Source organism: Hippoglossus hippoglossus, chromosome 9 (assembly GCF_009819705.1).
Source record: "Hippoglossus hippoglossus isolate fHipHip1 chromosome 9, fHipHip1.pri, whole genome shotgun sequence".
Classification (NCBI taxonomy): Eukaryota; Metazoa; Chordata; class Actinopteri; order Pleuronectiformes; family Pleuronectidae; genus Hippoglossus; species Hippoglossus hippoglossus.
In genome coordinates this window covers 11,603,818-11,631,791 of record NC_047159.1, presented here as the reverse complement: position 1 = coordinate 11,631,791, position 27,974 = coordinate 11,603,818, and the positions used below count along the sequence as shown (strand labels likewise).

The window sequence follows — 27,974 nt, the reverse complement described above, 5'->3', positions numbered from 1 at the left end:
ACAAATCCGTCAAACACTAGGGGAGAACGTTTTAATGAAGTAAAAATAAAAAAGTTGAATTGCCTTCAAGTAATTTTGAAGTGATAAATTGAACTGCAAACTTGTGATTAGACCTGGCAGTGCCAACCAAATGTAGAGAAATGGTTTGTGGTGCACGCTCATCGCACAAAGCAGCAGTGGGCATGTGCAAGGTAAACTGTGATGTCATAGTTTCTCAAAAGCTCAATTTTACATTTACACATGAATACACAGAAACCAGAGTTTTTGAAACAGTGTTTGTGTTTGGAGGAGAATCGCAAACGCAGAGGAAATAATCTGCATTAGTGTGGACAGGGAGTGAGTCCCGTGGTTTAGGCCGAACTCAGCCCCACGCTGATGTTAACGTGAGGCGATAGGAAAAGGGAAGAATCTGTTAATCTTGCTGAAACACTCGTGTGAAACTCAGGCGTTAGTGAAGTGTGTTTAGAAGAAGCTAATTGTTGGAGTCACAACAAAGCAAATTGATTCCATGAATGTTAGCTGCCATAACACCAAACTCAGTCCGACATGAATAAGTGAAGTCATTCATGATGAATTGGTGGAACAGCGACAACAAATCAGTTCCTGATTCCTACCATGAAACTTGTTTTTGAACTGGGATTTGGCTAAAGTCTGAACCCAGCGTGTTGATCCCCACTGACTCACTCCGGCATCAATCAGCTCTCCCCACACACACACACACACACACACACACACACACACACACACACACACACACACACACACATGCATGCACACACCCACTCCACCGGGAGAGTGAGCGAACATCGCTCTGCATCCTGGGTGCCGATGTACTTTATGTCATTCTGTTTTCACATCATTTGTGAGTCCCATGCAGCTTTGACCAATTCTCTGCCCTCCACTTCCCAGACGGAAAAAAAGAAAATCGTACAACCTAGATACTGACACAGTCTCTGACACAGCAGTTAGCGACGCTTATTTCTTCCAGCAGCTAATTCACATTTGTACATGTATGTTCTTTATTCCTCTCGCAGTTATTTCGTTTTACAAAAAGAAAAAAAAAAAGAAAGTAGCACTTCTAGGGACCAAAGTTTAAGACTATCACGTACAGTATAGGCAGCATAGAGGAGGAAAGTTGGCTGAATAGTCTATTTTACAGTAGGTCACTTGAATAAGAGAGAAAGAGAGAAGTCAGTGATTGTCGGTCCCTCGTTTTCTGAGGCATCCGTTCATACAGCAGTTGTTGTTTTTCCTCCTTTTTGGGGGGGGGGGGGGGGGGGGGGGGGGGTCTTTGTTTGACCCATATCCTTGACGTGAGGCGTTGATGCAGAGACCGGAGCTGTGTTCACAGATCACAGAACACTTCAGCCCTGTGCTGACAGGTCTTCATCCTAACAAACAACCCTCTCCTCTCAGCCTCCTCCTTCCGTAACTGTAAAAACTTCGCCGCCGTCCAACTTGACAGTTCGTTATTATTTTTTTTTTAAAGAAAGAAAACACAGCAGGTACTCTTCTACTCTTCCGACATTGGAGGCGTTCGTATCTGTGTTCGATTCTCACAGTTTTTTCCAGCGTACACACACAGGCCCTCACACACCCTGCCCTCTGTTTACTGCACAGAGATAATGTGTGGCAAGTGTGCAAACTCTACTCGACTGTACAGCAGGGATGGATCAGCCTGCGTGGTCAATGCTGCGGCAGTTCATGCTCTGACAGGTGAGGGTCATTTTGCGATATGTCAAATATGTTTTATGTGACAGACTGGTGAGACGTCCATCCCTGTTGTCGAGTGCACTGTACATGAGGACGGGCTATAGGTAGCTGTTCAGAGGGAGCCTGACATACAAATACATTACATAGCTATCCTACGCATTTTTTATGCGAAACATAATCGATTAAACCAGTGTTGCTGTTGCAAAAGGCAACTTTTAGATATAGAAAGAAATGTACAAAATGCTTCTTAATTTATAAATAATAACAATATTAATACAAATCAATCACTGTAAATCAATCAAATCAACATTTTCAAGTTCACAAACATCAATACCATCAAGTGCTGCTGTTAATAAACAAATAAGACTCAGAAATTCCAGATTGATGTTTCACACCAACAAATGTTGATGCTGTTGGTGCAGTGATCATGATTTTTTTGAAAGGAAATCAGACATTCCCCAGTTAAATGCAAAAACAAACATTGAGTGTGTTTTCTTTCATGCATGTGAGCTGTTGTATGTACAGTGTGTGTGTGTGTGTGTGTGTGTGTGTGTGTGTGTGTGTGTGTGTGTGTGTGTGTGTGTGTGTGTGTGTGTGTGTGTGTGTGTGTGTGTGTGTGTGTGTGTGTGTGTGTGTGTGTGTGTGTGTGAGCATGTGACCAGATATGTGAGCTGGACTGTTGGTGTGTGAATTGGTTCCTCATCTCGAGATGTGTGGTGCATTATTGAGTTTATTCTCAGTGTAAGCTGTTGGTGGAGTGCCAGTAAAGTGTGTGTGTGTGTGTGTGTGTGTGTGTGTGTGTGTGTGTGTGTGTGTGTGTGTGTGTGTGTGTGTGTGTGTGTGTGTGTGTGTGTGTGTGTGTGTGTGTGTGTGTGTGTTTGAGGGCAGCCATTGGAATGTGACGGCAGCATGAAGTTGAAGTTGTGGCTTATAGAACATCTGCAGGCCGCGGTAATGATGGATGTTCACTCTCACTTTCTCCCTGAGGACATTCACACCTCCTCTCTTCCCCTTCTCCGCCTTTTTTTCTACTCCACTTTCTTCTCTCTCTCTCTCCTTCACCACCTCTCCACACGACCCTACCTTTACACGCTCCCATCGTCTGCTCTTTTCTACCCCATTGCTTCTGCTCTGAGCGCTCGCCCTTCCCCTCCATTTCTTCCCAATATGCGTTATTACCTCTGCTCCTCAGTCGTTCTTTCTGTTTTTCTCCTCCTTCACCTCTCCTCTTCCCTCCATCTCTCCTTCTCGGCCATAAAACAATAAGTCTTGAATGTCTGTGAGGAGACTGTGCTAATGGGGCCCATTAGGCTGTAATGAAATATACATTACACCATTACAGAGGACGGGGCCTGGCTAAAGCACTGCACCGCTCAAATAATAAAACATGCACAATTCAATTTCCTTCTCGGCCCGTTTTGAGTGTCTTTCAGTTTGTGTGAGTGTGGAGATGGAGGGATGACGGGATAAGGTATACAGTATGTGTGTGGGTGTGTTGTGTTGTGTTGTGTTGTGTACATCCCCTCCAGCACAGATGTGGTTTCCAAGGATGTCTGAGTGCTGAGAGCCTTGATGATTTAATATGGGTTGACCAAATGAACCACACCTTCTCCAGCGCCACCGCCCACACATCTGACCGTGATCTGACCACTCAAAAAACCCAGCCTCCCTAAGCAGCCTTTATTCCCCCATCACACCCTCCGCCCCGCCGCCCTCCCTCCATCAACACCAGGACCTCGCGATTGTCGGACAGCTGTGGACAAATGAATCAATTGACCTCCGACACGGGCGCTTGACATCACGAGGGAAGCATCTGTCACTTCGGTGAGAGGGGGAGGGGCTGGATGGTTGATCGTCATGTTACGTCTCAGGCAAAGCAATAGAGAAAACAATGCACGATGCAGATATGGGTGCATATATCTGTAAAATCATTGATCATCAATCTGTTGCATGAGAACATCTTGTAGATCAATGCAAAATAGATCTTTTTCTTCTTTTTTTTACCCCCCTGCGTTTTCTATATTCATCATTCAGTTGCAGTGTCGTGGAAAACCTCTGTCCTCTCTCTGGATAATTGTTGCACCCCAGCAGCTCAGTTAAGCCTCAGTTGCCACCGTATTGTTAGTCCATTTTTTTGTAATCAGCAAAATCAGCCAGCCATAAATCAGAAGTGGTCATTATTATGTTCCAGTCAATCTACTGGATGTTAACCAGTGTGTTTATCATGTCGTCCTATCCACAAGCCACGTCGGATGAATGCTGACATTAGTATTCGCGTACAGTTCTGAGAGACGGACAGAAAGAAAGAGGTCACATAGACGGACAGGGTGAGAGGGGGAATCGGCGTCTTCATGGCTCCACATCTCACTGAGCCATTTTCTCTGAAAAGCGTCTCACAGTCTCGTATTTACACGCAAAAGTATTCAAAGCTTCTGGAAATCCTCCCCGCGCTGCGCCTCCTTTGAAAACTCCAGGATGTTCAAAACGAGTCCCGTTGTCCGACAGGCAGCGACAGATGAGTCACCAAATTTAAAGTCCTGTTTATCAGGTTTCATCAATTTAGTCCCAGTCAGTTTAAAGCATTTGAAAAGAAGAGAGAAGCTTTTTTTCTCCTCTCCTCCAAAGTTAAATTACTCATTGTAAATGTCTCTTCGGGAGAGGAAACGGGGAAGAAGTAGATGCACAAAGGAGAGGAAATTGGTCGGGAGGAAAGAGGCGATTGGAGCTGAGTTGAAGAACTTTTTGATTGCCTTAAAGAGTCTGGTAATAGCTTCACATCCTGTACAGCGCCACCTTGCTCACACACACCTTATTCAGAGGTATCACCATGTCTACCCTATAGCAGACACACACACACACACACACACACCTCAAATGCACACACACACTTAAATACAGCAACCATCCACACCTGAACACACACATCTCCCGCAAACGCATCCTCCGTCCTCTTCCCGTGTTTAGCCCAGTATATCCAGGTATACAGGTGAGGCCTTGGCCAGGTTGAGGAGCAGACAGTGGATTTCCTTGATGTTGAGTCTCATGTGCGGTTCTCTCTGCCAGCAGCCCAGCATCAGGTCGTACACTTCTTTAGGACAGGTCCTGGGGCGCTGCAGCACCCTGCCCTGGGTTATACACTCGATCACCTACAGGGGGAGAAACAAAGAGGAAGAAATGAAAGACAGCTCCGCCAAGGCCCTGGAGTCCCCGCATTTAAATTCACCCTTTTTAATTGGATCTGTACCAAATTACACACACTCATAAATATCACTCCCCTAAACATGATTTTTTTCAAGATTAATTACTATGATAAATTAAGGAAAATGTCAAGAAACACCAATGTTAAAGAAAGTGAAAAAATTCCTGCATTCCTGATCGGGATCTGCGCCAAAATGTCATGGTTATCTGAAGCACTTTTTGCACAACCCTGCTAACAAACAGACAAACACCAACTTGAAATCTTTGTGTATTCATTAGATTCCAGTGAGTATGATGGAGCCTTTGCTTGATAAAGTTGTTTCACCTCGCTGCAGTGGCGGACAGGGAAAATGTCAGCGTGAATAAATTATTTACTGCACCGATGAAGTTACATTGCACTGGAGCAGCCATCCAGACAAATGATGCATTTTCTTAATAAGATTGTGAGCGGAAAAGTCTCCAACTATAAATTGACATCAGATCAATTAATGTACTGTCTCATTACACTTCATATATTCTCTTATAGGTTCATTTAAAGTAAAAAAAAACACGATTTGAGCTTTAAATCTGCTTCAGCACGAGGATTTGGGGATCAAGAGTTAGGCGACGCGTTTTGAAACCGAGCGGCTGAATGAAGAGGAAAGTGCTCCTCTCTACAGGGAGTGGATATATCATCGTCTGACAGTGGTTTGGAAAATATCTATACAGTTATTTGACTGTAATATAATTAAGCTTTTTATAATTTCCTCAAACATCAAAATACACCCTGCTGTGTGGGATGAATACTAATTAGCAGCTTCTATTAATCCCTCCCAAAAGCACCTCTGCTTTCCAAATCGCTTTATAAACATTTGATTATCATTAGATATCTGCTCTACATTATTAAGGATCTGATCTGTAAGAGTTTTATCTTTCTTCTAATCAAGCAGCCACCATCTCCTCATTCTGTGATAGGAATCAGAGTAAATAAATCTATGTATAAATATAGGGATATCTAGTTTTGAAACAAAGGTCCATATCCCGTGTTACAGATATCTGAGCATCAGATTCGGGTCAGGAGGAGAGTGAACTGTGAATCAGCAGATATGTAATAGATTTAAAGGGGAAATACGAAGGTGAAAGGGGCTAAAGGTTGAGTTCGGACGCAGCCCGAAAGAGTTGGATGTAAACGGGACGGCCGACATGTTGAGCAGTAACCAGAGTGGAGGTCATGAGCAGGTTCACGAGGCCAAGGTGAAGGTGAAGGGTTGAAAAGATCCGATGCAGGAAACTGGGTCAAGACCCCGAGTGTAACCGACCAAAGGGCCGATTTGTTAAGAGTTATTTATTATTCAGAAGCAACAGTCAATTGTTAATTGTCAATAATGATGTATTAAATGCAGTAAGAACAGGTCAGGTTAAGGTACTTTGTTTCTAATTTATCAGTAGTTTGAGTGAGTGTTTCATAAGAGCTGAAAGGATCAATCGATCTTTAAGTGAAATAACTGACAATTTAAACAGTTTTATTTTTAACATGGTTACAGTCATTAGAGTCATACAGGATTTCTGAGGTTCAGCCCGGTGTATTTGATATAATAATGAGTCTGTATTAATCGGATCAACAGACATGCCACTGTATTGTGAAAAGTTATAAACGGCCCCTGTCTTGATTATCAATTAATCATTAAGGATATTTACTGTATCGAGCAAAAGTGCCAAACAATCCTTATAGTTCCAGCAGATGTGAGGATTAGTTAATTTTGTGTTTTATATCATAAAAAACAGAATAAAGACCATTTTTATTCCTATTCTTATTTATCTGTATTTAAAGTCAATCTATTGCCTTTGTCACCGTATGCTGTTTGTACATGAATCACTTTGGGAGCACAGCTTAGATCCTGGACCAAAAAGAACAGATATTTAGATGTACCAGTGTCACCAGACCACGAAAGTCAGTGTGATCCATGGCAAAAAGAAACAGACATGCTGTGGGTCCCGTTGGAAAAACAGGGTTTCAAATTAATTTCCGCTCAGAACAAAAGAAGCATCTGCTGCTGCAGTAGCCTGACAGCGATGCCAGACAGCAGCGCTTTCACATCTGCCTCCCTGTGAATGGGGAACAGAGTCAAACCTGGCTCCTCGGCTCTGTGTCGAATCTCAACATTAATTCAAGACATGTTCGCTCACTTATTGAGTTTCTGAGCATTGGGCCGTAGCCTCGTACTGTAAACTGAGATGACTCGGGCCAAAGGACTCACGTATTCTACACCTGTGAGAAACTTTCATCAACAGTGGATCAAATATTTATTTGAACTGAAGGGCTGTTTCCTCAGATCTGGAGCCTACGACATCATGTTTTCATTACTTATTTGGCTGGAGGTGCTTCCAAGGTAACATTTACATAAAGATGCTGCCTTGTACATTGGACTGTGCTTCTTTTTGTTGTGAAGGATCTGTTGCCCTCACAAGCTCGATGATATCCCAACACTGTGTCAGCTGGTGTGGTCAGAGGTGTTTTAGTTTTCTGTACCTCGTTGTTGGAGAGCTGGTACCAAGGCTGTTTTCCGTAGGTGAAGATCTCCCAGAGAACGACTCCAAGACTCCAGACGTCACTTTCTGTGGTGAACTTTCTGTACATGATGCTTTCAGGGGGCATCCAGCGGATGGGGAGCATGGTGTGGCCGCCGACCTTTTAAACAGAGAAATGTGGGACAGGGTAAAGTCAGTATAAATTCGACAAAAAAAAAATAAAGAATAAAAATGTGGGGAGCTGTAAAGCATCTTTTATACTCCATATTCACTTCTCTTCCATTCATTTCTCTTTTACGTTATGCATTTCAAATGCAGTTCTTCACATTTCTCACCAGGTTTAAAGTAGCCCTGCAAATATTTAATTCCTCCAAACTGCTCCCTGAGGCGTTTAAACAAGCCCGGTTTGGAGGTATATGGCACAGTAGATGGCATCATATACCTGACCGTAGCACACCTCAATAACATTTTATTAAACCTGAAAGTATATTGGTGAGATAGGGTTGGTTTTTAATACCTCAAATGCTATTGAGCTCACAAGGATTGCACTTTGCTGCCACTGATACAATCAGTTGATAAATGACACAAATAAATATCCTGCGATCAGCAAATTGTTCAGGAAAATAGTAAAATGTTATAGAGTGTGTGTGTGTGTGTGTGTGTGTGTGTGTGTGTGTGTGTGTGTGTGTGTGTGTGTGTGTGTGTGTGTGTGTGTGTGTGTGTGTGTGTGTGTGTGTGTGTGTGTGTGTGTGTGTGTGTGTGTGTGTGTGTGTGTGTGTGTGAGTGAGAGAGAGAGAGAGAGAGTCAGCTGCATATGGATCTACTGCAGATTCAGTTTTGGAATTGCTAGCCTCCAATGCAGGAGAAATTGAAGTAATGGAAAAGTTATTTAATTTGACCCTTTTAAATTGTTGCATCAAACAATATGGTGAGTTCCAGTAAATATCAGTGAGCAGAAATCAACTGCTAAGGAACTCAGACATTTTGACAGACTTTTGTTCATTTCTTTATGTTCTAATCTGAGCTGACCGTTTGGAATCTGTTGTTTTGAATCAGGTTAATGTGGAGGCAGAGGTCAGAGCTTTTCATGCTTCACCAGTGACTAAAGGTCAGTGAACGTCTCAGTATAAACTATTGTCTCAGTTTCGTTTAATTAAAGGACTATGTATGGATAACATTTTTTACATCAGTGTCATAAAATCAAAAAAAAAAACTATCTTTTAATTCTTTATCATATCCTCCTTTTCACCCTGCTTGTCATTAATGCATTATGGTGTTTACAGTGAGAGAAATATTCAAACCACAGCCATTCCAACTAATATAGTTGAAATATTCTAAATCAATTTTAATCAACCTGAGATATTTACGTTTGATACGATTGTGTGATCTCCACTAGAATTCAAAATAAGTTGTTATTGGTTTGAACACAGCATGGATTTGTAATGTCGACCTTGCAGCAGGTCTGTGAAGTTTAGGAGGGAAAAACTTAAAATAAGTCTGTACCTGATTTTTTAATCCTGATGTGTTTAAAGTGAAGCTGAATGAAACCCAAACCCTGATGCTGTCCCGTCTCACACTGAACCTCCTCTCTCCACTCACTTCTTCTCCTCACATGAATCTACCGAACCATCTGCGCTCCATTGCTCCACACCGACAGGACAATCCTTGGTTTATGCCTGTTATTAATGGCTTGGTACCCACACTTGGCCTGTTTCTATGTTAGTCAGTGGGTTATTTAATGGAGTAATAAAATGTGCACAGTCAGATAGCCATCAGGTTCACTGAAACATACCTGCCTTCATCTGGGCAGCTCTTTCTCCTCATAACCCTCGCTTCTCTCTCTGTAACGTCATGTCTCCCTCCTTGTTTGTCTGTTTCTCATTTCACACGTTTCAGCCAAACTCATACATTCTTTATTGGCACTAAAATCTCATACCCTCAATACTCATAAACTCGTGAACTTCATATTCACTACTGCTGCTGCTTTAAATTTGACTTAGCTTAAAGCAACAAAATGTAAGAATTGTTCCCGGATACACTTGGGGTACCCCCTACAGGTAGAAGACGTAATTCACATTTTTTGTGGATTGAGCCTCCCATAAACAGTGGTACACGTGTATTTGTTAACAAGCAACAAGAAGAGGCGAAGCTCGGAAGCCAAAGAACCACGTCGACTTACGAGGGAGATACATTTTACAGAATTTTACACAAATATAACGAGTATTATTATAGCAGCGTTTCATAATGATACTAAAATATTTAGAAACATAAAGAAGGCTTCAGTGTAGAGCTGCGTGCTTTGGTCGATCTTTCTCTTTCTTGTTTTCTTTCTCTTCCTCTTCCTCTCTCTCTCTTGCTCTCACACAAACACACTGACTATCAGCTGCAGGTGAAAAATGACCCATTGAAACATCAATAAAGTTTTTACTATCCTCTGCAGGCAGACAACATTTAGAATGCATGTGTGGTACCCTCCCTCCCTTCCACTAAAAACTGTCCAGCTCCAAAAGTTATTCATCCTGAGATCTCTTTCAGATGATTAATAAGGTTGGCATCTGTCCTGCATCCTTTCCAATGAGTAAAAGTTAGTCCAGTACGACTCTGGTCTGGTTTCTTATGGTTTCTTACATAGTTATTTACTATTTTAAAGCCATTATTTCGAGAATAGATGGATAGATAGATTTCTGACAATATTTATTCACTAATGTGTCTGGACCTGCTCATACCCATTCGAATTTTTGATTTATTCATCATGGCTGATCATTTCCCCTGACGGTCTAAAATATTAATAATAGCCTCTTTAACTGTGGTGCCTGTGTGTGTATGTGCACATGTCTGAGGAGAACGTAAAAAGGCAGTGTCGTCAACAAGGCCACGTTGACAGAGAAAACAGAGACAACCAATGAAGGAATACAGGTAAAGGAAAAGCCTCAGATCTTGTTGCTGTTGATGAGGAGGAGGCAACAAACATGAACAAAGTTTACAGAGGAGCAGTCAGAAGCCCAAACGCTTGAAGAGATTCTCACTGCATCGCTCCGTCATTAGCTCTGTCTCCGTTTTCTCTTTGCTCTCAGGAGCTTGGTCGTCAGTCTTTGTCTCCTTTGCTGTTCCCGTCTTTCTCTCTCTCTCTCTCTCACTCGTTTGCACCTTCTCTCTCATCTCTAAGATGGCGCACTGTCTCTCTCCCTCTCTGTCTTACAAATATGCATCATTTGAGCGACTCCACTGCCTGAACGTTTCAGGAACGCCCTAAAACCAGAGGAAAAACAAATCAGGCGAGGGCTTTGGGTTCCCTGTAGTGACCTCCTGGAGGCTGTGGTATCCAGGGCAACTGCACTAGTTAAAAGGAGAGCATTATGGGATGTGGTGTAGGAGGGGCTTATGTGACTTACTCCACCCACTCCACTGTTCCTGCAACAAACACGCGGGAACTCTACCTTAATTGCCCTCTGTGTTGCTATGGAAACAAAAACTCTTTCCAAGAATCCTTGTGTCTACGTATGTGCAGTGTGTGTTTGTGTGTGTGTGTGTGCAGTTTTATTTCCATCCCTAGAGAAAAGAGCTCGTTCATCTGGCCGTCTCAGACACAGTGATGGTTGATATAATATACATTTTCCTCACATGCTGTTGTTCTGCTCCATCTCTTAGAAATTATGTTGCTGTTTGAATCACATTATCTGTTAATATCATGAGGAAATGGTGATTTACATATTCGTCAAGGCACAAATATGGACAGACAATATATTTATTTTCCACCTGAACATCAGGTCTTGTAGTTCAATGCCCACTTGTCATTATTCAACTTTTCAATGGGTTTGTTTGGGCTCTTGCAGCACTTGGTTAATGTTAGGGAGAGATGTGGCCTGGTTTAACACAGAGAAAGATTTGCACTGGCCTCAGTCATGTGGTTATTCAAAAAACTAACTTGTGATAAAATCCTGATGGTTACTAAACTAATGATTGTGCTGTGCTGTGTTTCGGGACTTTAATCTAGTAAAACCTTCATAATCAAGCTCTATAGGAACAGATCACTTCTGTATAGTGCAGACGAATGAGACACAATCTTCATGTGGTGACTTCAGGTGGTAATGATTTGGTTTGTTTACTTTACTGTCTACTATTACAGTATATATCCATTCATCCATCCATTATCTATACCATTATCCTTTGAGGGTCATTGGAGCCAATCCCAGCCGACACTGGGTGAGAGGTGGTGTACATCCTGGACGGGTCGTCAGCGTACAAACAACCATTCACCCTCACCTTCCCACATAGGGACAATTTAAAGTCTCCAATTAACATAACCCCTAATCTACATGTCTTTAGAAATTTAAACAAGTACATGTTATGGATATATTGAGTTTTGATTGTATTAAACCTTTATTAACTTTGTGTTGATTTGTATCTTGTCTTGCAGACAGTGATTTGTCAGTCCACACGAACACTGACTCACACACTTCTCGACTCCAGCCTCTCCAGGTGCCCCATTAAAATTGTGTTTGTCTGTGTTGGTCGGGACCCAGATATGGGTTGTAAAACACACACAAACACCCTCTCACACACACACACACACACACGCACATAAAAACGCACATGCACACGAGCCAAATTACTCTAAAGAGATTGTTTAGCTCTACTTTGTTGCCAGCGTTTCCCTCCAGTCTGTGTCAGCGGCATAAAACAGTCAGGGCCTGAATGTTAAGACGCACGCACACATTTGATTTCCTTTCATCCTTTACACTTGGGCATGAAATCAGTTTATGTGCTTTCACCCCCACCCCCCCCCCACCCCCCCCCCCCAAACTCCAACTCCAAGTCCAGCCCCGCCCGCATGCCCACACACACACACGAGGCATCGGATGGAGTCATCCTCGCCTGTTTGCTAAGGCATCTGTCAGGTTCATTGGGTAACAGGGGATTCAGTGACGTCACCACGGCCCCCTTCAGTCCTACGCCTCTGTTTCTATTTCCTTACATACACACACACACACACTGGGGGAGGCAGCGGGAGGGTGGGGGGGCTCCGATTCCTCTATGACTCATCTTTGCTCTTGTCTGACGCAAGAGCATAACTGGGTCCCCACAGAAACACACACACACACACACACACACACACTCACACACACCTCTGTCTGTCCTGGATGCTGAAACATGAGTGGATGATTGTGTTTTACCTCCCACCGTTCTGTACCTCTCTCCTGCCTCCCTGTTTTCCCTGCGTCTGTCTGTGCCTGTGTGTTTCAGATGTCCTGCTCTGTGGTTGTGTGCAGCTGCAGCTCGGGTGTGTGTTTGTTTCTCTCTGACGACACTGCACGACGTCTCCTCCTCTCCCACCACAGCATGTGTAGGTTCCTTTATCCTTCCATCGCTGCCTTCTCTTCTTTTGTATATTTATTCATGTCTTGTTTTCTCCCTCCCTGCACGGCCTCCCGCTCCTCTCTCCCCCACCTCCTCTCTCTTTTCCTGCTGCTCCCTCCATTTCTCTCTCTCCTTTCATCTTTGACACCTTCCTGCCTCCGTCTCACACACTTCCATCTCTCCCCTTCTCCCCCCTCTCTTTCTCCCATACTGCTTCGGAATACTAAACACAAGTTGTCTGATTACTTTTCTTCCTGACAAACGTTGGATACAACTCCGAGGCTCTCTGCCACTGCCTTCGCCCGTTTCTATGACTACAGCCTCAGCGCTCAGCTTTGTTGAGGCGAGGTGAAAGGAAGGAGGAGGAGGAGGAGGAGGAGGAGGGAGATCGCTGTGTGTCGTCACACAGAGATAGTACAAAAGCAAGCCACAGAGGAGAGACCTTACATTTTACAAGTTTAATTTGATCCCACGCACATCTCGTTACTCCAAATTTAATCATAAGTTTTCAGAAGAAATCCAAAGAAAGGTCATTTTTACAACACAGATTGATTGTGGCCGTGTTGATATTGAATATTTGACCTTTTAAAGATTGTGGCATAACAAGTTTTCTAATATAACTGCAAGTAGAAATATTAATTAGTCTTTTTCTAAATATAGAAAAAAGGTGAATTAACCTGGAAAATTCATTTTTTTCCCTTTTACATTGTGAAATTTGACACAACAATAGTTTTCTAATATTGGCAAATATATGCATTATAATGACTTATGTCAAGGAGGTTATGTTTTCACCCCTGTTTGTGTGTTGGTTGGTGCGGAAAAAACTAAAACTTTGGTGCGGATCCAGGAATTTTTTATTAAATTTCTTAAAATTTTTGTCAACATTTGCTTTTGTTAGTCAGATAATCATTCGTGGATCTTGATAAAGAAACTCAGATATATTTAGGATATTTATGAGTGTGTGAAATTTGAAGCAGATTCAAATAAAAAAACTGTATCGAGTGATTTCATAAGGGGACTATTATCTATTTTCATTGCAAGTAATGATTTATATAAAATTGGACATATGAATGTAAAGAGAAGCCTGTATGCCTGATATAACGTAACTGCTTTCTTGCAAACTAAAAGATATTTTTTCTTATATAACCTGAAAATATGGCAACAGACACATAAAATGCACCAGTTATTGCCATTTCTGGATTATACATGTATTTAATGCCCTGTTGATCATTGTCTTTCTGAATGTTATTGTTCAAATTATTATTCGCACCAAACAGAGAGTTGTTCTGTCGTTAAATGGCTGCTCCCTTCCTGTGTCTCTCGTTCTCCCTCCTCCGACGACAGTGCTCTGTCAGGTCACTCATGTCAGTTTGTCACAGTGGATCAGAGAAAGGGCAGGAAGAATGAACAGTCTCTGTCAATCAATCAGTAGGATTTATTAGATTTTGCCCTTTTGGAAAGGTGACAGATGCTGTGCAGAAGGAAGAAAACACACTCTCAGCCGTCTCTTGTACCCCTGAGTTATCTTGACTCTCAAAGTGGAACTGCTAAATGTCCCTGCACACACACACACACACACACACACACAGACACACACACACACCCTTTTTAGAAATGCAGTCACTTTGCAAAACAACCCTTTGTACATCACCCCTTGACATAAGTGCGTGTGTGTTATATCCCACTAGCACAACACTTCCCGCAATGTGAATAGGTTCATTGTATGCAGAGCTGTGTACTATTATACAATGTGTGTTTTGTGACCTTGCATTGTATATACTGATTATATCAGGCTCACAGTTTGATTGACAACAAAAAGTATGATTTAGCAGAACATTTTAGAACTAACCAGACTGTGTACAGTTTGCACACATGTTTGTTTGAAGGTACAATATTTCATACTATTTCATGTTTTATTATTTCACTGTTTCAAATAAACCATTTTCAGATTTTACACAAATGCAGATCCAGCTTCTTAAATTTGAGTATATTTACACTTTGTGAAAACTGTTTGCTAAAATAATCGGTCTCAATTTAATCTTTACAATAATAGGAACATATTGTTTAATATTTTCGAAATCGTTGGAAGTTATTATTTTGAGTCTGATTTGATTGGTTTTTCAGGAACCATCATAACTTTTCTTCTGATTTTATTTTGTAATTATAATTTGATAAAAATGTTTTCATCAGAGAAGCGTATTAAAATGTGCCGGGTCTTGTCATGCAGCTGTGTCATTAGCCGGGTCTCTGGTGAACAGAAGACTCCTAAATTCAAAATTAACACCTCCTGAAAAAAAAAAAAACATCTAAGTATGAATAAATGAAACTGAAAAAAAATTAGATACAACTGGATGTATATTGGCCCTTCGGTGGCAGAACAAGCTGCTGTTAGAAACCGTCACCAAACAAAGCTGATTCTGTCTCTCAGTGAAACCAACATGTATGTTTAATTCTGCTGCACTGCACTGGGTTTAATTGTCCCACCATGGCAGGCGGCTTACTGTAACTCGGCCAGGGCCCATCAGTCATGCCCATGCAGAGGGGGAGGGGGGAGGGGTTGGGGAGCAGAGAGGGACCCATGCAGCAGGGAGGAGGGAGGCTGAAAGAAGAAAATATGTCGACACATACACCTACCCTGTAGTAGTCAGTACTGTAGACGTCTCTGGACATGCCGAAGTCCCCGATCTTCACCAGCAGGTTCTCGCCCACCAGGCAGTTCCTGTCGGACAAACAGAACAAAACACAGCTGTGAAGAACATGTTGTTGAGTTTAAGTAAAAGACGTTTAACATAATTTGAGACGTGTTACATAGTTGGAGTTACTTCTGGCGCAGTTTTCACACCCTGTAAAAGTTTGGATGTTTGCCTCAAATCCAGTATCCTGTTGCTAATTTGCAAACTTGATGCCGTTGAGTTCAGTGATGAAACTGCACTTTTATTTTGTTGTTTGTCTGTAGCAGCATGTCTCTCACATAGAGTAGAGAAAACATATATTCTGTAAAACAGCAAATATCCGCTTTGGCAATTGACTTGCAACGACAGAATAAAAACAACCAGAGATACAGTGTAAATATTCTCCAATTATTATAATCTATAATGAAAATAACAAAAGTTTTACATAAGTACTGAAAGCTTCCATTTTTGTTCTCTTTATATTTATAGATATTTACAAATACTTGCCAATGAATTTACTATTTATGTCCTTATAAGTGACTGAATTTGTCGAGTAGACATCTCACGGACAATCGAGGTAAACGCAATTAATTAACAGTTATTTCTATTTTACTGCAAGTGTAAGATACAGGGGCAATTTATACATCTGGGTTAATTTACCAAAATACGATGATAACATACATGAACATATTTTACATTTAAATCTACTTGCGTGATTCCCCCACATCTACCTCATTCTAAGTCCTTCGAGCTTCCGATTGGTTAGTTCTGCCACATGTGACTCCGAACGATAAAATGTTGCCATTCAAATACACACACGAGAACAGGACAAACCTGGTGGCCAGGTCGCGATGCACAAAGTGCTGAGATGCCAGGTAGACCATGCCGGATGCTATCTGCTGGGCGATGTGCAGCATCTGAGACTGGGTCAGCTCCACAGGTCTGGTGGTCTGACCCTCCGACATCAGAACTGCGTCCGGACCGTGAGCCCTGTGAGTTAGTGAGGAAGTAAAGCTTTTAAAATTGGAAATTAAAGAGAGGGAATTTCTACTGTATAATTGACTTTGATTCGTCATTTTTCTGTAATGAAGGAAAGAGCCATGCCTGAGGAACTTGTTGAGGTCTCCGTGCTTCATGTACTCGAACACCATGATGAGAGGGTCGCTCTCCACGCAGACGCCGTAAAAAGTGACGATGTGTTCGTGTTGAAGGTTCGTCAGGAGCTCAGCTTCACGGTGGAAATCCTTCCTGGCATTTTCACTGGCTTCTTTAAGTGTCTGCACACACAAAGGGACATTTTAATAAACCCGACAAATGAAATACTCTCACATTATTCCACGTACACTATTGCCAATTAGTCATTTTCACAGTGGACACGGTCTGCTCCAGTTTATTTGGCTGATGTCCATCATGAAAAAAAGCTCTTGCTTGTAAAGGGTGAGTTACAGCAACACGGCACACACATTGTGAAATTACTGGCACTGAGCGAGGATTGATTCAATGACAGAGCAGGAAAACTGGAGACATTTTATATTAATGTAAGCCATTACAAAGTACAACACTGTTGTACAACACTTCATTATATTCCCTGGTTCCCTCTGAAACTAATCTCCTTTCCATGAATCAGGAAATCTGTTGGGCAGGTTGTGTAAAACAGGCGTCTGTGACAAAGGTGCAAAAAGAGTGTGTGTAAAAAAGAAAGAGAAAGGCAGTTGCAGGAAATGAAAGTGATACAGGGTCTGTATTCATTTCACATCTAAAGAAGAGAAATATAGAAAAGTCCTCCTGTCCTATACATGAATAATTGATTGTCTTCCTACAGTGTATGACATGGATATATGTTCACTCTCTACCTTGTGCGTGTGTCTGTGAACTAACAGTGCAGATGGAAGCTCCTGTTACGAACACGGGTCTAAAGGACAAGGAGAAGTCACCCAGAGAGCTCACGGAGAAGGAAGTGACCCGTGACCCTTCATCCAGAATGCTGAGATGCCAGAAAATGAGACAGACTGTGACTCCACTCCGCATATTCTCAGCCAATCGCGAAACCGAGGCTCGATCATGTACATTACAGGGCTGTAAGAGGATACAGCGCCATAACAACAGTGGATTATTACAGTATAGATACTGTATGGACAATGCTCCAATCTCAGCTGGAAATGTGATATCGCACATGTGTGGGAAATCATGGTTGACTTTCTGTTGATGTGTTCTCAAAGTGAGCGTATCTTCAGTTATAAAACCTCACAGTTCCACTAAATACCAAACTGAGCAGGAGGAAGAGTAATGATAATGTGATTAATAGCTTAATTAATTAATGGTTAGTAAATAATTTACTCATCACCATTAAAAAAACACATGGTGGATATCGCTGGCATTTCATCACAATGCAATTATTGATGTTGGTAATATCAATATTCATGAATTAATAAACATTAATATATACTTGTTGGCCTCTAATTTCCCAAGAAGCCAGCAAACCTGCAGTTTGGAGGAATCTTCTTGAAGAAAGGTAGAGGGACAGGATAATAATAAAAAACTATACAAAGTGCTGATAAACACCACACTCAACCTGGCAACCCACACTTTGTTATTATAACAGTTTATAATTGATCTATAAATTAATTAACTATTGATAAAGCAAATAACAACTTTCTAAAAGTGTGATGCATTTAAAAAAGTGGCACTAAAAGGCTTCAGGGACACTTTAGAACATAAACACTGACAGAGGTCTGTTTGACGTTTACCTAGTTTGCCTCTCCATGGAAAAACTAAATCTGGAATCAAATTTTTGATTTTAAAAGGGGAAAAAAAACACTTTCTTTCTCGACAAAGACGTGAACTGCACCACTGAGCCCCGATCAGCCGGCTGAAAAAACATTCATCACCGCGCTAAGCGAAACATATTAAAAGTTGAGTTCAGAACGCTACAACAGAGACTTTGCCGTGCGTCAGAAACCTCAACGTATCAACTGTCACGCTCTCACTGTCTGAACTCAGTGTGGCGTTAAGTCTCGAGCCAAAAGCCGTATTTTTTGCAGCGTTAGTTATCCGGTCTGTGCACATTCAGGTCCCTGGACAAATAACAAGCAATCAACAACCTCTAGCTTGGGACTGTAGTGATTCCCATTTACATGTGCAACATTATGGAAAATGGAAAGTGTTCATGATTGATTGCATGCGAGTGTGTGAGTGTCTATAGACGTGAGTGTGTGTGCATATGCATATTTCTACGTATATAAGCACGTGTTATGGTGTTGCCTGTGATCGATGGCAGCTCAGCGTATTGTAGTAAAACTTGCCTCTGTATTATGGATGACTGGTTGATTGATAGCCGACTCTAAAACCAGGAGCATTAAGCTCTATTAGCGAGTGCAGGTTATTGTAATGTGGTGCAGAAGGCCGAACATGTTTCGATAATGTAGCACGCATGACAGAGTGTAACATAAGTACAGTATGTACACTTCATTATTGATGTAGTGTCCATCTAAAGAAAAAACTGCATTTTTGTCACTGAAGCAGTCGTAACGAAGACTTAGTTTCATTGCTCACATTTTGAAGAAAAAAGCTTTCTCAATAAACCAAAATGCTGTTTGGATATCATGTAGGGCTCATGTTTAACTAACTTGTTCATTTCTCTGTGATTCATGACCTCAGACACCACAATGAAAAGACAATGAGAAAAGCAAAAAGACTGAAGAGAAACTTTGTAAAATATCTGCAAAAAGAAAAAACACAGACCAAAAACAACCATACAGGGACACAACTTGACCTCAAACAGTTATAAAATGATTTGCGTCATCTGTGCCTCTTTCAGTCTGGGGGGAATTAATCTGCCCATCACCAGGTTGTAATTTTTTATTGTAGTTTTTAGTTCCAGAAACAGTGTCTCAGTTATTTTTGGATTATGTGAACTACTTTCAACCCCCCCCACCCCCCACCCCCAAAAAAGCCCCTTTTTAGTTTAGTTAAGTATTTTTGGTGAACCAATCCTGAAAATCCTTGAAAGTCTGTTGGAAATTAAATGTTTACAGCAGCTTAAATAACAATTTGGCTTCTTGGATGGAGCAACAAGGGGTAGGAAAAGGAAAGCGTCAGAAGAGAAATGGTGAGTCATGCCAAACGACAATGAGACGAGGATGAAAAGAGCAGAAAGAGTGAGTCGTACACTCAGTGAGCAGGTGGTGCATTAGCTGATTGAACAAAAATGATGAATTGAGAGACTTAAATCAATGACGTGAGACTAATGACTCAATGATTCATCTACTGTACATCATGTCTATATACGGCTGTACCTGTGCTAGTCTCAGGGTAAGTAATGTGCTGATTATAGAACATTTTACCTGGCCTGACTTCAACATCCAGACCCTTGTTCTACAACCAAGAACTCTGCTTCTGAGGATTTTCAGGTGCATTTTTTACAAAGTGCCCAGACTGAGCTGAAGCTAAGGTGGCATCAAACATCGCGCGGCCGGCGAGCGGTTTAGAGCTAAGCTGGAAAGAAAACAGGAGGTGTTGGAAGAGAGAAGAAAGTGGAGGATTTGAGAGGAGGAAGGTGCCAGGATGAAGTGAGAGTCGGGAAAAAGCCAGGTAAAAGAGAGAGTTTGAGAGTGGAGGACAGAGGAAGTGTGTGTTTGTGTGTGTGTGTGTGTGTGTGTGTAGGAGGGAATAAAAGAAGACAGAGGGAGAAGGAAGGAAGGGTGAGGTGGGGGTCTCTCACAGGTCATGTATTGTTAATGAGAAGTTCTTCACCAATCAGATCCTGTTTCACCGCAGACCAGCAGAGAAAGCCTACTTGATGGTGAGATGGATGGATGATATATGTGATGGGAGGATGCTCCCTGGGAAACCGTTCAATTTGAGCCCCGGAAGTCGGTGGTTTGAGTGTAATTCCACCTTTCGCTTACTCAGAAACTCTGGAAAGGAGCGGCTTTCTAACAATAGCGGAGGAAACGGAGGTGAGATGATGCCGATACATACGCCATAGGAAGGATTTCGTTTTGAAAATGCCAATGTCTACATTACAGACATTGGCCGAACATACAGCAAGATTATCTGCTGCAATATTCGATATGTCAAATGTATTCTAGGTATCGGATCGAATTGAAAAATACTGCAGAGAGAAGGCAACAAATTCACCTTCAATAACATCATAATGTGATTTATTTTGGTGCCACCGATCATTCTGCAGGAGCAGGGATTTTAAAAATATCTCGTCTTCTTTGTAAAGCAGACTGGATGATATTTTATTTCAGTTTATTAAAAACAAAGATTTTGTTTTGTTTTTTAACTGACTAGTTGAAAATTGTTTTTTTCCACAATCCCCACAGTCACGCAGTAATCTCATATGTTAAGGATAATAAGGAAACTGTTTAGATGAACACTGGAGCTGTCATACCCTCCAGTTAAAACAATGATTGGCCAGCTGACCTACTCTAATGTGATTGGTTAACTTCCTTCAAAAACATGTTGGCTTCCACGATTGGGCTTTTTAACTTTGCATTACCTTTACAAACATAAAAACCTAAATGAGACATAGAGGGAAGAGAAACAGAAAAAGCACCATATGTATTCTTTAAAAAAAATAGACTTCCTGATTACCTTGACAGCCACCAGTATCTTCTCCTGGTCAGGTGAGAGGTTGTAACACTCGGCCAGGAAGACCTTTCCGAAGGCTCCCTCTCCCAGCTCCCTCTTCAGCACAATGTTGTGTCTCTTAATATGCTGGACGACTGTTGAACAAGGAGACACAGAGAAAGGAAAACGTGAATTTCTTTTTTTTTAATTTTGACCATTTTGGATCAGAAATACTGCAAAATTTTAATCAACTGAAGTCACAATGACATATATCTGAAAAATGCCTGATGTTGTGGCATAATGTAAGAATTTAGCTATTAAACTTTGATCATACATCATTTTAAATTCAAGCCATTCAATTCATAAATATGGTAATTAATGGATATGGTAAGTTAATAGAATCTGATTTTAACAAATTAAAAAATAATACAACACAATTATTAGTGATTTAACTAAAGCAAATGTTAAGAACCTTGTCAAAATAATATTATTACTTCTAGTTCCTCACTAAACATGAATGAATACTGTATGTTCAATATAAACCTTCTATAGCTTTTATTATTGGCTGCTGCAGTGCTGAACTAACGTGACTGTCCTTATTCCAATTAGACAGTTAGGTAGAGGACATATTGATAAACCACTGAAGTGTAATTGGATTGATATATATTGTATTTTCTGTAAAACACTATTGGTCCCAAGCTTCAGTGTATTCCCCACCCAGTGCGATACCCTGGTACCCAACAGTTACACATTTATTTGTCCTTTTCTCTAAATTATCTCTAAATGTGTACAATATGTTATCACTCCATTGTATAATTTCATATTTTGTCAAATTACTTCAATTTGTTGGTTAACTTGGCAGTGGGAAGATTAGGATATTTTTTCTGCTGCATATTGTTCATCATTTATAGACTAATTTCATCCAGATTGTACTGTAATTTTAATATTAAAAACGTGTTTCTTTGTCTGTTTCATGTTCGTAATCTCCTCCTGCCTCCTGCTCACCCACAGTTGGATCAAAGTCGACAAACCTGCTCTCTGTTGCTAAGTAACTCGCAACTCCATGCCAGTTGATTTTTTGAGAAAATTTGGCATCTCACCATGGTGATGATTTAAGCTTTTTTATTGTAGAATGATTAACAGCGTGGCGTCCCCTCTATAACCAAGCTCGAGGCTGCATGTCTTTCTGCACATGTACAGCTGTCTGCATGCAAGGAAACTCGTAATATCCCACATGCACTTGAGTACTTCTTGAACACACACACACACACACACACACACACACACACACACACACACACACACACACATAGTGAGAGGGAGGACAACAAGATCGGAGATTTATCTGTGATGTGATTAAGAGGTGCATTTGAAGAAAAGCTGTCCACTCAGAATATCACATTAAAGCCCAGCTAGACTCTCAGAAGCTACATCGATCTACACTGTTAGCTACTGAGGTCCACCAAAACCTAATAATGTACAGACAGGGCAAAACGAGAGAAAGAGAGAGAGAGAGAGAGAGAGAGAGAGAGAGAGAGAGAGAGAGAGCGCGTAAGTGAGAGAGAGAAACGCTACGTCACTGGTCTACATCCGATTTTTGAAAGCATCTCATTTTCAGAGTAAGATTGTGCAGGAGGGAAACACCCACCATGCAGCATGTGTGCGTCAACATGTGCGCCTCAGCTCTGTGGACACTAAACAGTACGTCAGCCGTGCCATGCCAACATATTAGCTTTCTGTTTTTCTAATATGGTTTGTGAAATGCTTTGTTTTTGTTTGACTTCTCGTGGTGGATGTTGAGCTCAAACAAGGCTTTGATATGGAAGATCAAAGTTCTCATCCTTGTGTTGTGTGGTTGAGTTCAGGAAACAAAAGCCCAGTGATCAAAGTTGAGGAGAAGTCTTGGGAATTATTTGAAAGCAGACACTTAGTCTCTTCCTCACTCCATCCACAAGTGTCTTGAATAACGTCCAAAGTGCTGAGTACTGGCTTCATGTTTTTACTGGCTAATGGCTCCTTCCTAACAAGCTGCTGCTACCTCACTGGTTTGGAACATAGACTAGGTGGACAATGTGCCTCCACCTCCTGACGATGCAGAAATGAAGCTGAAATAACCCAGATATGAACGCTGCCGTCTTGTGCATTTGGAGCCAGTCAGACCAATCGTGAGCTAGTCTCAGCTGTCAATCATGATGTTTCACCCTAATAGCATCAAATAACTAATTTAACTCAAACTTATCAAAAACATGAACAGTTGGATATAAATCAGAGTGGTTACTATGAGAAAAAGGTATTTAACGAGTACTTTGACTTTTTAGTTTGGTCCATGTCTCATCTGACATGGAGGAGGCAGAATTTAGGACAACTTGTCCATGTTTATGTAAAGTCTATAGTTTCGAAAAGTTAAGACCAATTACATATTTACATCCATACATTTGTTGTATGTGAAATGACAACACAACAGCATTTTCACTTCTGTTCAATGTGCTCACAGTGCATCCCCGACCGTCCTCAATGTGTCTTAGGTGGATTTCAACCTGAACTGTCATCCAACTGCAATCCAATCACCCAAAAAGCATTTCATGACATTGTTCATTTGGGCAAATGTAGTGAAACGTCTGTATTTACATTTATCAGCTGTTGCTCGTGACATGAAGTCGTCAGTAGAGAAACAACGGAGGCAGGACACGGAACAATCACAACTCCCCGAGCAGAAGCAGCACACAATAAACCCACATCCCCACAAGACAACAACCCACCATTTAACCAGCTAATTACCTCACCACACTATTTCTTACTGCGGTTCTGTTATAAGCACTCACCCATAAAAACGCCTCGCACCACTTCTCCCTAATTAACATCCCCCAAACAGCAAATAAATTGATGTGTGCAGACCAATGATCCCTCTGTTGCTTTATCTTTTACTCCTCTGGCAGGAATTTTTGGTGTTGGCTCACATCACGTCATGCTTCTTTTAAAATTCACTTTTTAATCTTATATTTATGTGTTTTTGCCACAAATGTTGCATTTATATAAGCAGGAATTTTAAATCGTTGCATATGGTAATCAACATCATTCAAAATTGGACATTTTTCATGGTGTTATATTTCTCATGAATCCGGCTTCCTGCTGTCTGCCTTTGTCGATGTCACATTCCTCCTTCCATCCTGCTTTCATTATTAAACTGTATCTCTGTGTGCAGTGCTACACATCCCGCTCTTCTCCTCAATCAGTATCCTTAATTAAGATCTACAGAAATATTATTCCCCCATTTACCAAACTTTGTACTCTTATTCTCTGATGTTTTTCCTAATTAGCACCCGTTTTCCATGCTTATCGTATTCGCTCATTTTCCCTCATTTAGCATCCCTCCATCCAGCCTCATTATCTTACTCTCACTTTCCATATTTAGTATCCCTCTGTTCCATCATTCATTTCTCCCTTTTGCCATTCCCCTCTGCTGCTAAACCTATCACTTTTTAATCAACATCCTCTTGTTACCCAGGCTCTCTGGTACAGGAGTCCTATTCAGCCCTCACATTAAACTGATAAAGATTAGTTTGTCTGACTAAGTCCTTACTGACTTCGTCCTAAACAGGATTCAAATTCTGGAAAAAAAAGAGGAGACTCGTCCAGAAGCTGTCTTCTTTCCAAAGTCTGCCTTACTACCCTTTCAGCAGAACCTTCATCTGTCTATTTGTTAGAGTACTAACAGAGGCACAGTGGGTAACAACAGCGTCCATGTAAAAACAGTTGTTTTAGTTGCAGGATCTCTTTCTCTGGACTTGTTGACCACCTATGATGACGAGAGCAGACGGTTCAACCTTGGCGTTCCCATTGTATTTGCTCCTTGAACTGCTGAGGATGAGCCTCAGTCTAACAGGAGGATCTTTAGCCACCATTCCAACCAGGCCAGGTCGACTCAGGCTCCTGAGCTGGAAGCAGCACCCTCTCTTGTGTCTTGTCACCACTTGACAGCTACACCATGGTGCCTCTTCCTGGTGGTTCTTAATTATATCTTTATTTTAGGATCGTTGATTCTGTTTCAGGTTCCCTTGCACTTCTAGCTATAGGCTTGCCCACTGGTTGTACCGAGGTATTACCAGCACATCTTTGGGACTAGAGGCGCGCGTGTCTGCGGCCTGTGAGGGCTCTTAGTCGCGTCAATATCCTTCACCAGGCCAATTCTCAGGGGGAGATCTCCCTCTCTCCGGATCAGGCATTGCTGGAACTTTTCACAGGTCTGGGTCACAGACGTCTGTTGGAGTTGGCCGGCTCCTGCAGACGGTCTCTCCGGATGCTAAGCCAGAGCCCCGCTGGTTTTTTGTTGTTTGTCAGTCGCTGCTGCCACAGGAGGTCTGTGGATGAGCCCAGAGGACCCTGCTCTGGTCCCTCTTCTTTGTCGTTGATTTGTGCAGTTTGGCACAATGTACCCTGATTTTTATAGGACCTCTCTCGATGTTACCTCTGAGTCTGGCTGGGCTGGGTATGGCAAGATTAGGCTATGTCACCCCAATTTGGCTAATTCTGGAAAGTTTTTGGACTTGATCTGTTTCTGTCTGGTAACTTTGGTCATAGAAGGGCATGAACTCCCTTTTTTTTTTAAATACAACCACTTGTCTGTATCCACTAAAGCCTTTCTGATACTTAGTACCATACTCCCACTTTCCTTTTTATCCACAAACCTATATCTTCTTTTCATACACAGTAGTTTATCAAACACATTGGAGATTACCCTGGATTATTTACCATTTAGTAATCAATAATACTACATTTACTCATAATCATTTCAATACTGTGTTCTTGATCATACCATACATTCTCATTATTAGACATTGATTTATACTGTTATTTATACTCCTATTATTTCTTTTTAGCTTCTTAAAAGATCTTTCTATCTTAGTGGTTGTCGATCCCTTATTGTTGATGACATCTCAGGTATTGATGACATGGTGCTGTAATAATCAACAAGCTGCTCGGCAGTTTTCTCCTTTTTCCACATCCACTGCTGCTTGTTTCCAGTTATGGAATGGGCTTCTCTGTAGGGCCTCTTTACTTATGTAGACATCTCTCTGTGGACTAATTAGATTTAGATATGGCCTTATCCAAGTACGAGGCCTTGTGCACTTACATCAACGTCCGTTTCTTTGGGTTTGTTTATGCTCGAACCATTTAAACCCAGGAATGATTTTTCCACGAGTCTGTTGCTCTGTCCGTCTTTTTCCATCACTTGTTTATGACAGCGCCTACAACATTAGCATCAAGAGGAATAATATTTTCCATCAACCACCTCCTCTCCCGCCTATTTCCATCTGTCCTTTTCCTACATCCTCCGGTCTCACCACGTCTCCCTACAGAGACACCTCTCACACCTATCCCTCTTAATCAACATCTTATAAACAGCCAAAGAAATGAATGTCTCGGGTCATAATTATTCCCTGTTTGCCATCTGCCTCTCCTTCCTTTCCTCCTTCTCTCCTCATCTCTGCCCCAAATCTTTCCACAACCGTGGATCCTGACATAAAACGGCTTCAACAACTTGGAAATTTAACCCAACAATGTGATCGGTCAAAGACACAATCATGTTCGACAAATGCTTTGAAAATAGAACCGACAGGGACTTCAACTAATCAAATGCTTCTAATGTTTTACTACATTTTTCCTTTTTTCGCCACACCTCCTTTTAGTCAACCACTCTGCACCCTCCCATCAGAAGGTGTAGCTTGTCATAACCTCAATTTTCATAAGCTAAGTATGTGTTTGTGTGTGTGTGTGCGTGTGTGCATGTGTCTGCATGTCCGCGTGAAAGGGTGTTTTCAAATTCTGAACACACATGTTGACTTGTGAATAACATTTTCCAGAACAATGTTAATCCTCATTCCCTAGATACAATGAAATACAAACCCCAGAAAATCTGCTGAGATGTGAGGGTGGAAAAATTTAGAGATACTGTTGATGAAGGCAAAGAGGAAGGTGTACCATAACAAGGAGAAAGAAAAAAAAAACCATTCCTTCAGTTCAGGGCTGACTGAGGTCAAGTATTTTTTTTTAAGTAATTCTAAAATATTTAGACTCAGTTAGTGCAAATTTGTCTTGCTAACGGAATAGGAATGGACATTTTCTGGAAATATTATAGTAATATTTAGGATTTATAACACTCTCATGTAAATATTACTGGAAGATTTACCATGAAGACACCACTTTGTGTCAGTCTCTACATCTAACTCTTGGGAAGAAAGCAAATAAGCATATTTTCAAAGTGTCGAACTACTTCTTTAACATATTTGAATTTAGCATGTAAACATTATGTTGGAAAATAAAATTTATATGGCTGTGGGTCTGGAGGTGCAGCGGGTTTTCCACTAACTAGAGGGTTTGACATTCGATTCCCAGTTCCTCCAGTTTGCATGTCAAATTGTTCTATGGCAAGACACTGAAATCCAAATTACCTCTGAAGTCTGCGCCGGCAGTTTGTGACTGTGAGTTGTAGACAATTGGTGGATATAGAAACGCTGTATGAATGTGTGTGAGTGGAAAGTGCAACGTGAAATGCCTTTAAGCAGTTGTTAAGACAAAAAGCTTTTCAAATGCAGTCCATTTACAGTACCTTGTTAGAATATCTAAATCCTTTGTTAGTAAGTTTTCTAGACAGAAGTGTGTAACCTGATTAGGAAATTGACATATTCTTGTTTTATTGTCTTATTTTTTTCCTTTGAGGCTTGTTCCTAAGAGTGTTCCAAGTTGGATTCACTAACCTCTAATGTAATAAATCCCTCTTATCAGAATGATGAATACCACCTGTTCATGAGGAGACGCATATTTGTGAGATTTGATCAATGCCCCTAAAGTCACCATATAAGGCTGCCTCATCTGCATCATTTTATGGGAAAGGTTTGTTCACAGTAATGTAACACAATAGTAAAAAGAAGGATTTCCCAGAGCGAGGCT

The 27,974-nt window shown here is 41.3% G+C and overlaps 1 protein-coding gene across 5 annotated transcripts in view; it reads right to left on the bottom strand.

The window, feature by feature from the left end:
• Positions 1-3,886: 3,886 nt before the first annotated feature.
• Positions 3,887-27,974, bottom strand: part of ntrk2a (neurotrophic tyrosine kinase, receptor, type 2a) — a 78,183-nt gene continuing 54,095 nt past the window's right edge. For 4 of the 5 annotated variants that reach the window (XM_034595126.1, XM_034595127.1, XM_034595129.1 and 1 more), the window contains 6 exons: positions 21,051-21,181; positions 16,554-16,726; positions 16,284-16,439; positions 15,406-15,496; positions 7,421-7,579; positions 3,887-4,859 (listed from right to left, as the gene is read on the bottom strand). In XM_034595126.1, the coding sequence (XP_034451017.1) occupies positions 4,674-4,859; positions 7,421-7,579; positions 15,406-15,496; positions 16,284-16,439; positions 16,554-16,726; positions 21,051-21,181 (896 nt within the window). In that variant the 3' untranslated portion in view covers positions 3,887-4,673. The remainder of the gene's footprint in view (positions 4,860-7,420; positions 7,580-15,405; positions 15,497-16,283; positions 16,440-16,553; positions 16,727-21,050; positions 21,182-27,974) is intronic. The other variant, XM_034595128.1, reaches the window with a different exon arrangement.